This window comes from Aptenodytes patagonicus, chromosome 11 (genome assembly GCF_965638725.1).
Source record: "Aptenodytes patagonicus chromosome 11, bAptPat1.pri.cur, whole genome shotgun sequence".
Classification (NCBI taxonomy): domain Eukaryota; kingdom Metazoa; phylum Chordata; class Aves; order Sphenisciformes; family Spheniscidae; genus Aptenodytes; species Aptenodytes patagonicus.
Window position 1 is genome coordinate 20,959,873 of NC_134959.1, and position 12,348 is coordinate 20,972,220.

Consider the following 12,348-nt stretch of genomic DNA (forward strand, 5'->3'; position numbering starts at 1 on the left):
AGGTGCAGGAGGTACTTGGGTAGGTCTCGGGAAGGATTTAGCAGGGTTCTCCAGAAGAGTACGGTGACGGGCTTGGAAACTTGCTTAGTTCTTTAGAATTAAAGTTATTTGGCTCCTGGCTGGCATCCAGTATTTGGTATTTCTCTTGCTCTGCCTGGAATAATTTCGCTCACTCTGGGGTTTGTGTATAAATGTTTCTCTGAGTTCAGAAACTAATGATCAAGAGTGACCATCTGTGACCTCTTAGTAGGCATCTGGATGTACATTTTCCACTTCTGAGGTGTTGAGATAACGCAGTGCTGTTGCTGCTGGGACTAGAGGGTGCGTCATCAGATATAATAGTACTTTTCAGCTGCACATGTTGTTTTTTAGTTTTTCTTAAATGAAAATGTGTTTTGCAGGTGGCTAATGCTAGACGATAATTTGTTTCCGTGTTCGTTTGAAGCCTTGTAGCAAAGCCCAAGCTGTGAATCGAAGACGGAAATAAAAGTAGAACGTGATTTCAGAAAAAACTCAATTTTCTGTGCTGGTGAAGCAACTAAGCTGTGTGGCTGCTGATGCAAACGTTTCATCTGCCCAAGAAAAAGGGTTATTATCTTTAGCTGAAGCCGATCAGGTGTTGAGTGGCATTTGAGCAGTACATCCAGGCAGCTATTTGCATGAGAAATATGCTGTGAAGATGAGACTGATGTATTTGCAACTTCTGAATTCCCATTATGTTTTTGATTGTGCCGCCCCGTTGGGAGAGCCTGGGACATCTTCCCTTAGCTGAGCTGGAACCGAGGAAGGGAATTTCATGCTTTGCTCCTGCACCTTATCTTTTCCATTCTGAGATAACTTTCCTGCTCCTCTCTATAATTGACGAGAAGCCTGGAGAAACGCCTTAACAGCAGCAAGTCAGAGACCATCGGCCTTGCCTTAGGGAGTCAGGGAGGTGTTGGGAAAGAGAGGGGGAGATGCTGGATGGGAGACTCATGCCAGTTTTGGTTGGAAGGGTCCTCTGCAGGGCTCTAGTCCCTCGTAGTGGGACCATCACCAGCACTGGACCAGGACAGCCCTGGCTTTACCATGCTGAGTCCTGAAGACCTCCTGGGATGCTCTCTGGGTAACCCCTTTCAGTGCTGCGCCACACTGGGCTTGCTTATTAAGAGCTAGAGCAAATAATCATGGTGGGAAATTTCCAGAAATATCTTTTTTTCCTGCGGGAAAACGCTGATTCACTCAAACAAGGTGTTGGGCTGATCTGGATCCACGTAGCTGGAGCTTCAGACCCGGAGGTTACTTGGGGGACCGGCACACACTCAGAGATCTGGCTGCCGAGATGCTCGGCTTGAGCTCGTAATCCCTGGGCTGTTGGACACTCTGCTGCAATGTCACCTCTGTTGGGTGTTGCCACCCCACCTTTCCCTGGGAGAAAGTCTCAAAAATGGCATTGTGTTTCAAGAAAGGCAGGTAGAGACAAAGAAAAGCTTTGAACCAATGGAAAAGGAGCAGAAAGTCAGTACCGGGACAACTCTGATAAAAGCCCATCCACTGGATAATCTGCAGTCAGGGACATGGCGGGGCAGAGAGGTGACTTCCCAGGGATCCTCGTTAACTCAGGTGCTCATCAAGCTGCTTGCTCACATTTTAACGTTGGGTGGGGTTTTGGGGGGAGAAATGTATTTCTCTCTGGAGTACGCAGGAGGCACAGCAATTACTCTGGGCAGCCTCCTCCTCTTGTTGGTCATGCGGCAGTAATTACTCTCTGGGCAAATTCACTTAATTAAGCCCACTGAGGAGATGCTCTCGCAGCATGGTTGTTGCTCTTTAAATTCCCACGTACAAGAAAGGAGTATCACGCTTTGAGGACTTTTCTTTTTCTTTGAAATAGTTGGATGTGAACCAGCAGGGAAAACTATTTCCCTATTGCCAATATGTTTATCTGGTCAAATTATCCCAGTGTATTTAAATGGTGATGGGTGGTGAGCAATAAACAGTCCTTTTTGTGGCCAAATTAGTTTATGGCTTGGACTGTAATTTTTCAGAAGATGCTCTAGGTTGAAAGCTGAGCTCTCGTGTTTGGCTCATATTTCTGTCAGAGAATTGAGGTCCCAAGTGGCAAATGGAGGATCTCCAAAGTCTGTCTTTGCCTTGGAAAGAAGCCTCAAAGGGCGCACATCCCCAGCAAGATTAGGGATGCAAGGTTGTGCTGCTGCACGTTACAGCTTCATTGGTTGGAAACAGAGAAAAAGGCCTGAAACCAAAAAGACTTGGATTTTCTTGATTTTTTCTACTTTGAAAGAAAGACTTTTGTTTTGGAAAGAGATCAGATGTGGCCTCTACTATGCAGAAAAAAATGTATAACAGAAGTCTTTAATGATTTCTTCATTTAAAGTTTCACTTGAACGTTATTATATTCTGCTTAGTTAGTTGGGTTATGGCTTCAATAAGTTCTTTAATTATTCATACTATTATGTAAGAATGCTTAAAATTAAAAGCTAATTCACAGCCAAGTGTTCTGGTAGCTGAAAGTTTTGGGTTTTTTTCTGAAAAAATGAGAACAACTTGTTGCAATTTTTCTTTTTAGTTTATTGTGGCTTACAAGAATGTTGAATATTTGGCAGCTGAAAACAAATTAGTAACTAATGCTCACCTAAATGTTGTCATGTCGAAGGGCTTTGTGATATGTGACCGCTCCAAAAATATCCTCTGAAGGGCAGCGCTGGGATGAAGGGTTAGGGATGGCGACGGTATTCATTGGGAGCCACCACCTCCCGTTTCATGAGGCTTGAAACCCAGAAAAATCCTGCTAGTCCAACCCATGGGGTGGTTAGTTACTAAAGCATTAAACTACCAGAGCAGCTTGTAAATTGTTTTGTAGCTGGGTGTTGCACGTCCCTTGCATTGCGTGTTCAGCTGTGCAGCACCCACGTTGGGGAACAAACCCCCCCTGTAACACGGATGGGGACGTGGCTGCGTGTCAGCCATGTTCCCGACGGGCATGCTCCTGCGGGATGGAAACATCCTAGGAAATGCCATGGGTCGTGCTCAAGTACCCATTGATTTCTCCTTACAAATTTTAATCTGAACATTATAATATTTTTTATTGTCAGCTTATGACTTCAGTAATTTCTTTACTTAGGTTTATTCTTAATGCAACATGGCTTAAAATTAAAAGCAGCTTCTCAGCCAAGTTAACATTCAAGCACAATTAAGTTAAATAATATGATGGCAGGATGTGAGGAAATAAAAGACCATTTTTGGCAGCAGCAGGTCAATTATTACAATGCAAAACCACGTGGAATACAATAATAGATATTTTTTTTTCTCAGTAACGTGCCCTAGCTGTAAACCCGTAACCACTTCAGTAGGTGTTTATAAACACTAACTGGCTTCTGAAAAATATTATTTAAGCACTTTGTGGGTGATACTGATGTAAAAACTACTCCTGTGCGTGTGCCTGAGAGTATCGGTTGACTTCCCAGGCTCTGTACTGGCGAGAGCTTTGACGGAAGATGGACCGTGGTCCTCGAGCAGGCATGGGGCTGTGCCGGTGTTGGAAATGCATCTTCTGGGTTTCTTCCCCCACCTGAATTTTCTCTGCCTGTGAATTGCTGAGGGTCCATGTTAGCAATGACATGCTGCCAAAGCGCTGTGGACTATTTGGTCAGGAGTCAGCTCTTTTGGGTAGCGTTGCGGATCTGCATATTCAGTGGATTTGGGCACAAGAACGACAAGTCAGGGAAATTGAGCTTGCAGCATCCCTGGGGGGGTTTGTAGGATTCGGTGAAGTAATTCCAGGGTTTGAGAAAGATCATCAATCTCCAAGGGAATTAAGATAAAGTAGTGTGAAAGCTCATTTTGCAGAGAGAGATGCATGTGCCGCCCACACCTCCGGCTGAAGCTTGTGCCAGCGTGTTTGCTGCCGGCAGCTGCCACACCGAAGGTGTCTGAGATGAGAGATGACTTTTTTATACTGCAGCAGACATCAGTTACCCAAAAAGGTGTGTGTGATTCAGTAACATGTGCTTTTACAGCATGAGGCAGGTGGGGTGGCACCTTTCTGGCAGCCACCATCTCATGGGATCAAGGTGTTCATGTTTGCCTCCAGCGCCCGGCAGCTCCCACAGCTCAGGAGTGGCAGTGAAGGGGTCCCCAGTACCGTCACCTGGGGCTCTGCTTTTGGGGAGAACCCGGGCACGGGTGGCACTGTGAATTTGGGGAATTTCCTCCCCAGATATCACCATTTGGGGAATTTCCTCCCCAGATATCACCAGCGCACACATGTGTTTCTGCTTAGCTGTAGCGCACCTGGCTAACGCGCCTAGGGGATGAAATGCATCTAGTGAGAGGCCAGCAGGGTCCCCAAGCTGCAGAAACTTGCATCTTCTCAGGCAGAGCCTAAATAGAAAGAAAAAATTTATATTAGTGTCTCTGCTAAAGCAGAATCTCTCTTGATAATGCTGTTTGAGTGGGAAGTGCAGCCTGTGCCCCGTCCCGCTGTCCCGCACAGCCCAGCGAGGCTGCTCTGCTCACACGGGGTCTGAGCCTGCTGCAGAAGACGGAAGAAGATTTCAGCAGAGATGAGATTGTCTTGGGTACTTCAGCTTGCTGCAAAGGCACCGCACTTTGTGTTGTGAATCCTCGATGATAGGGTTCAAGCATAGCCTTGGTAGTGAAGAGCAATCCCAAATCAATGCTTTCCCACCATGCATCATCCCTTCAGAAGGATATCGCATCCCAAGAGAGGGCCAGCAGCAAGTGAAAGCTTCAGGTCATGGAGATAGGGAAGAGCCCAGGTCCTGCGGGGCTCGGGCAGGGCACGGGCAAGCGGTTGGGAGGATTTTGGGGTTGGGGACAGGGCTGCGGGAGGATGCTGCTAATGAAAGCGGTATTGAAAACATCCCTTTCCCTAATCCACTTACGTGGACAGGTCAGACAGAGCAGGGATGAGTTTAGTTAAAGAAATAGCTTTCCAGGACGTAAATGGATTGATAAAATATAATTCTATTAAGAGATCATTCCAGTGCTTGAATGGCACTAATAATTGTGTGGGAATCTGAGGCCCAAAGAGATTAGCAGCAATCTTTATTTCCCAAGCAGGTTGTCTGTTGAGGTGTCGTTACGTAAACTAAACATTCGTGTATTAAGAAGTAATTGTGCAATTTTGTCCGGAGGGAGTCCCGGGCGGGAACTGTGCACAGCCCCGTGGATGCTTCGCAGGGGCAGAACCGGCAGAATTGATCCATCTAGAAAAGTAAATTTTGCAAAATTTTATTCTGAGCAAATGGGAACAAACACATTCCTGTGCTGCGTCGGGTGCCTCACTGGGGTGTTGCCAGGGTGGATATTTGGGAGGAAGGCAGAGGAGCTGCTGTGCCGGCTCCCCCATAGGCACAGGTCCACCCTCGGGGGGGATGCACAAGTCCCCATTTTCCCCTTGGGGAATATCCAAAATAACGTGTGAACCCATCCCAACTGCGCAGACGCTGAAGAGGTGTGTGGACGCCCTGAGTGGCACCAGCCATTGCCTTCTCCTTAGGCTGTCCCCACCAGTGCCTGGGGGATGCTGAGGGGGTGGGTGACGTTGCAGGTGGGTATCTGGGGTTAAACCTGCAGAAAACCTAACTGTAGCCTTTGTCTGTCCTTTACATTAAAATCATCTTTCTCTCTCTTTTTTTCCTGCTTCCTCCCCTGCCTCGTCCTCCCCCTCTTCCAGCAATGTGGACACCAAAGAGCTGTGCGGTGAGTGCGGTCCCTCTCTTGGGGCAAAAGCAATCGTTACGTGCACGTGCGCTTTCGAAGGATGCATGAAACCCATTACAAAGCTGGCGGTGCCATGGTGGCTGTGGAGCTGCGGGGGGTGGGGGGTGGGTCTCAGCACTTCTGCTGCTTCACCCCTTATTCCACCGGAAAACTGGCAAAACTTTTCTTCATTTTCTTGCAACACAAACGGGGTCAGAGCTGAGTGGAGCACCTGGCTCCCGTTCAGTAACAGGCTGGAGTCTAATTTCTGGCAACGTCATGGCTTCCAGCTCTGCTCTGAAGTTCGGTAAACCAGTATCCCTCTGCAATACCATAATGTGTTTCTCCTTAGGCAAACCTTCGTGTTGCCCAGCAGGCTGCCTAAGGTGTACACCACCTCTGCTGCACCTCCCACGGCTTGCAGGAATCAAAACCTGAAAAGAAAATCTCTGATAATGTTTTGTCCCACACCTTGACCAGAAAGGGAATATTTCCTACCGGGAGGGGCTTTGCCTCGATGGGAGGTGACTCGTGCACGGGGCTCCTGCTGCTCACTTGGGTGTATTTTTCCATGGACACTTGGTATTGGGAAATGTTTCCTGCGCTCCAGCTTTTTGGGAGGAGATGGGGAGACAGAGGTGTGTGGCCTTGCAGAGGGCTCATCCGTCTCTTCTCCTCCCCTCCCGTGCCGGGATGCAGAAGACCACATAAAGCAACCTCGGCAGGTCTTCACCATTTACCTTCATCACTTTGCCACTAACTGCAGCCTTCAGAGGTCGGGCTGAGAGCAGGTTGCGCAGCCAGAAAGGCGCTTGCCGGGGCACCTGTGCCAGCACCAGGCGGTTACTCGTTATTCCCGATACTTTTAAGACCTCTCCGTCCATCGCAGCCTGCGAGTCTGCCTGCACCAGGACATTGCCTAGGGTTTCTCTCCTCCTGGTGTACTTAACCCCGACCCCCACCCTGCCTTTCTCACCGCCCGCAGCACCCCACAGGATTTTGAGCGTTGAAGCCTGCAGCAAAGGCAGCAACCTTTCAGCTGCTTGTTGTTGCTTTTGTATGCACGAAACGAAGCCTTTCATAAAATCCTTTTAGTTTGCTGATGATACGATGGGCTTTTTCCCATCACTCCTTTCTCATTGTGTTAGGTCTCCTTGCCAGCTGACCCAAGAAACCAAAACCCCACAGCTTGTACCGTCAACTTTCCCAGGAAATACAGGGGTAGTAACGCCGTTGCTTGGCCCCACCCTGCTTTCTCCATCAATCTGCTAAAATCAGAAAAATCACACGGCTGTCACCCAGCGTGATCCCACCTCGCTGCCTCTCCCAGGGGTGAAGCTGCCAGGAGGGAGACAAACCCATCACCTCCTGTGGGAAGCCGGAGGAAGGATCGATCAGCGCAAAATCCCACCTAGATCCATTATCTGCTGAATACCTGCCCTTGCCTGCAGTTTCTTATTCGCTTGCTACTCTTCTAAGTATTAGTTTAAACATATAAACCTCATTTTTGGCAAAATGGAAGCTGTGGTCTCCCTCTTGAAATGGGTTGTGTGTTGTAAGATGTTGAGAGCTCTTAAAAGGGATTTCTTGAGCCCTGCAGCTTATATGAGAAATTTGATGATATGGCTTAATTCGTATCAGGTAGCATCTTATAAAGTTCTGGGGGTTTTTTTCCTGCCAACGAATGCAACAGTCACCAGCACCTAGACGGACTTAAACACGGTTGTGTAGCTCCTTACCCCCAGAGGAGCTTCCAGTCATAGCTGGGAGCACTTAATACGCCCAGAAAATGCGCGTGCAGCTACCAAATTGTACCTGCTGCCTTTCAGTTTAAGTGAAACACAGACACTGCATGCAATGGTACAAGCTGTCCAGTGAACTGAGGTGTATTCTACAAACAGGAGATGCACACTGACCCATTGCAGACTACCAGGGTGGTGGGTGACGGCTTTGCTGGGGACGGGTGGGTGGGGGGCACTCACCTCCTCCCACACCAGCCCCAGGTTGCAGTGATGCTCATCTCCTGCGCATTGATCCCATTGCTCTCTGCAGACGTGTAGGAACCATGAGCAAGAACCGTGTAGGACAGGAAGAGCTGATCTCGGATGTTCACATGAATAAATAAGGCTAAAACAGTAGAACTGAACACTTTGGTTAAGTCAACGCCGTTTTCCTCCCAGGTGCTCCTTGGTCGGGCTCGAGGGCTGTGCTCTGCCCACAGCAGCTCATTTCTCCTGAAATGTACGGGTCCAGCTTTTTATTTCAGGACTTACAAAAAGCCTTTACCTTTAAGATCTGCTCAGTTTTTCTTTCCCAAATAAAGTAATAAGAATAACACAAATAAACACGCTGCAGTGAGACTAAGCTGTTTGGCTTATCGTGGAACAGCGAATAGCTGCTGTCAATCATGCTGTGACATTCCAGTTTCTGCCAAAATCTTCTTCCCCTTGGATATGTTCTCAGGCTGTAAATAGCTATAGGCACTTCTAATTAAGCCAAGAGAACATAATTAGTGGGATTGTTTCCTGGAGTTTATGTCTTGTTGCATTCCACAGAGATGAAACTTCGTGTCTTAGCACTAAGGAACAGCACCGGTGGCTTTTAAGGAACAGCTTTTAGCTGTAGTCTGTGTCAATCACCCAGAAACCGGGTAACTTCACATCTACATGGCAAACTCACTGCACGCCTCGCCACCGCACTTCACTTCTCCCTGTTTCCGTTGTGAACAGCAAATTTCAGGACTCCATAGCTCATGCATGAAACTGCACCGGGGCTCATACGTGTCATGGAGCCGTCAGCTGCATGGGGACACACCGATTTTGGCTGTATTTTGCACGAGTGAAGAGTGGCTGGGATTGCATCTGGCCGCTGCCGGAGCTGCGGTGCAGCCTGGCGCGGGTCACCCCTGCCGTAGGAGGGATGAGGATGGCACGGAGAAAGTGTGAACTCCCTCTTTGGGGAGGGCTTTTGGGCCCAGCTTGCAGCTCCGTGCTCTTCTTTTCGCGGCATATTTTGCTCTCAGAGGCCTGTGCAACCTGTGATTGTGGGCTGAGGTGCACATGTGACGGGAACGTAGGGAAAGATGTAAGGCCAGTCTCAGTTCGTATAAATTGGGGTGAACCTGGCAGGTATTTGGATGCTTTGAGTGGTAAAGAGTGTCAAGGGAATGGAAAGGGGATTTCTTTTGAGACTTCTCCCTCCATGTTGGCAATAGGAGGGAGGGAGCCAAGATACGGTCAAATGCAGAAGTGGGCATGGAAATAAAGCACCTGCTAAGTTATTTTCAATGGGAGCTACTGTGCCTTACATCTGTTTTTTACAATGGTAATTCACGGGAATTGCACCACTTCCCACCCCTGCAGGACAAGCTGTGACTTTGGTTCAGGACATACCTGAAAGCACCCTCTCAGGTTTTTCTTTCCACCGATAAATAGACCTTGCTGTGTCACGTACCCTTGAAGCGTTGTTACATCAGCAGTTCCCATCATGTCCCTCTTGGTTTTCCCAGACTATTTTGCTGATCATATGGGAGACTACGAAGACGTCTTGGCCTCACTGGAGACGCTGAACCTGTCCATCCTGAAGGCGATGGACTACACCAAACGGGTGAGTCCTTCTTACTGCGCCTTGTGCTCCACGGGCTCGGAGCAAGCGGTGCAACTGCTAACAGAGCATCTAAATCCCGAGGTCTTCATCCTATTCAGCAGTGTTGTCTCCTCGTGCCGTTGCATTTGTACGGTAAGTGGATCATCGCAGCAACAGGACGACAGTAGATATTTTTGTGTTGACAGCAAATGAGTCTTGAAAACCTTGGCCAGATTGTGAACCAAGGTGCCGATGTCATGTGCAGTAGATGGTGGCATAGAGGCTTTGTGGCAGAGCGCTGTACCTTATCCTTCCAGCACCCTTCCTAAGTCTGACAGGCGGTCTTGGCTGTGCCATGGCTTACGCTCTGCATTGCCTGAAGCTCGAAGGTGCTCCAGTTGTCTTCAGACAACATGGCCCGTGGGTCTCTTGGGTGGGATTTTGAATGCATGAGTTCTTGTTAGCATCATTACGAGTGCTTTTGGAAACACCGTGTTATAAAGCTGCTGTTAAATACAGCTTGTGTGTTGGAAGGCATCCTGACTTCCAGAAATAGTGTCGTTCATTTGCACAGCTGCTGTGTTAGGAACTAGAGGGCTGTGTATTTGAAGGACTACAGGGGAAATGTTCCATTTTATATGTGCAGGGTACCTCCAGCTTCTTAAAAAAATCCACCATGTACCTTAGTGATAGTAATGGACTACTAGACAGTGACACTGATCAAGAAACATATTAAAGTTTACTTACAAATACCTAGAAAATCTGAGCTGATGTACCAAATAAACATTCCTGCTGAGAGGTGCACCGTTCATTTGGCGTCTCACCAGGGGGAGAGAAGTGTTTATAGAGCTCTTCTTCCTTTGAAACCATTTCCCTGCCCTTTCCATACCACTTAATAAAGCAACTGGGCTGTATTGGTGATATTTATTACCTCAGAATAGTCAATCCTTCTCCCACTTCTACCTTCAACTGTATTTGCATCATTCTTTTGTGCCACGACAAGAGAAAAGTAGTCTTCCTCTTCAGTGGTGAGCAGTAATGTGGTGCACTGAGGACTGAGCCAAGGAGGGAGGTTTTGCTTTTCCCAAGCACCTGTAAGGGCTTCCCGATTCAACTCCAGTGCTCCTCTGATTAATCCAAATTGAAATCTCCCTTGCGTTTATCTTTGAAGCTAAAGGAGAAACTCAAATTGCTCCACATTAAAGATTTGGTAACGATAAGAAGTTTTAGGAGTTAAAATGGGAAATTTCTCTCCCCCCTGGTTGCTGAGTAAAGAGCCTGATTTCCTTGCTTTATCCAAATCCATCCTTTTGAATGTTTGTGAGGAGGGCAGCATGGAAAGTGAAGCCACGTATTTCACACGTTGATGTTTTGCCACAATAAACTAAAGGCAAAAGGCTTTGGCCAAGCACTGATCTGCCTGAAGGGTTTGTGAATTTTTTATCAACATTATGAGAGGGTAAAAAAAATCGGGACAACAGTAATAGTTCATTTTTTTCTAATTAAGTTACTAAGTCTGTTCATGCCTCATTTATAGTCATTATTAGCAAATTTTCTGGCAGTCAAATTTGCCAACTATGTATTTTAAATAGATGTTAACATGCTAATAGATATCTCAGTAATTCACTCCAACTTGCTATTCGTGATGGCTTTTCGAATGTGAGGTTGATATATATAACTAATTCCTCCCAGTATTTTGCAAGAGGAAGATGGCTTATTCCCTGTTTATAAATTAGGCATCTGAGCATGTGGGTATTGCCTTGCATAAGAAATCTGCAGCAGAAGCAGGATGGTTATTCATAATCCCAAACCACTGCCTTCATAAGAGCATCTTTCTCCCACCTTGATTCAGCAACTTGTGGCAGGATTCACCTGCCTTAATTGCAACGGGCAAAGGTTATTTACCTAAACCTGAGCTAGTCACCTCCATCAGGATTTTGTGGAGGGAACCGGGGAGATCCAGAGCGCTGGAGGCATCTTCCTCCTGTGACGCTGAAGGATCAGAGCATTCTTCATCTCAAATGCAGACATTTCCCTTCTAGATGGCTAAAGCCAGACGAGAGAGTGCCACCCCAGCATCCCCTCATCACCCCCATTTTAGCAGCCCATGGGGTGTGTTGCTCTTCGCCGCCTGGCAGACTTTTGGCAAGCGAGTAAACGGAGCAAGACTCCTTCACAGAGAGGAGCTGGCAAAGAAGTATTTCATGAAAAACATTGCTCCCTGCCGTGATTTTGTGAACAAAGTGGTACAAACCTCATCAATGAATTATTCAAACGCAGGCGCTTTGTTCAAGTAAAGAACTGAAGGAAAAAAAAAACCCAAACCAGAAAATAAGCTGTTATAGGTGATAGAGAAATTCATCTCCAGTGTTCAGATAGGACAGACTTCCAGGCAGCATCAGGAGCTTTTCCCAAGTGCAAACCATTAGTGCTTTTTTTTGAGATGTGAGATTTTTTCACTATATGTTTTCCCTAAAAAAAAAAAAAAGTAGTTGTTTACTAGACTTTCTGGTTTTAGTGTCAGGATTGCCAAAACAGAATGTCAGAAGAAGGCTTCTCACGGTCCGAACCGATAAAATAGTCCGGCTGAGGTCTTCTCACCAGGTTCCAGCCCATGTGTGTTCCCGTACCCCAGCCTGGAGGACGTCACGGGGTGCTTTATTTCCTCCAGGGCTGGGACCACACCTACAGGATAAGGCTTCAGCCACAGGGAGAAGATCCATCCAAGGATTGCAAAAGCCAGTGTGAGCTCCCACTTTTCTGATGGGTCCCCCCATAAAGGTCTCCTTCTGCTCCATCTCCTCCACGTGTGATGCAGTAACCAAGGGCCCCGTGCCGATGTCAGGATGTCTAGGAGATATGTACATATAACTGTATTTTTAGAAACACTGGATGAGGGAAAAGACTGCCGAAGCAGCAGGTTTTGGTAGGAGCTAAGTGTGATTTTGTGCCCCCGATGCTCGAGCCTGTTGCTGTCTCTGCTGCTTTTCCCCGAGGCCGGATCCTGCGAAGGGCTTGGTGCTGATGCTGAGCACT

At 47.4% G+C, this 12,348-nt stretch overlaps 1 protein-coding gene across 1 annotated transcript in view; it reads left to right on the plus strand.

The window, feature by feature from the left end:
• NECAB2 (N-terminal EF-hand calcium binding protein 2) overlaps nt 1-12,348 on the plus strand; it is an 83,667-nt gene that overhangs the window by 54,030 nt on the left and 17,289 nt on the right. The window contains exons 4-5 of the mRNA XM_076348947.1: nt 5,702-5,727; nt 9,236-9,333. Of these exons, the coding sequence (XP_076205062.1) occupies nt 5,702-5,727; nt 9,236-9,333 (124 nt within the window). The remainder of the gene's footprint in view (nt 1-5,701; nt 5,728-9,235; nt 9,334-12,348) is intronic.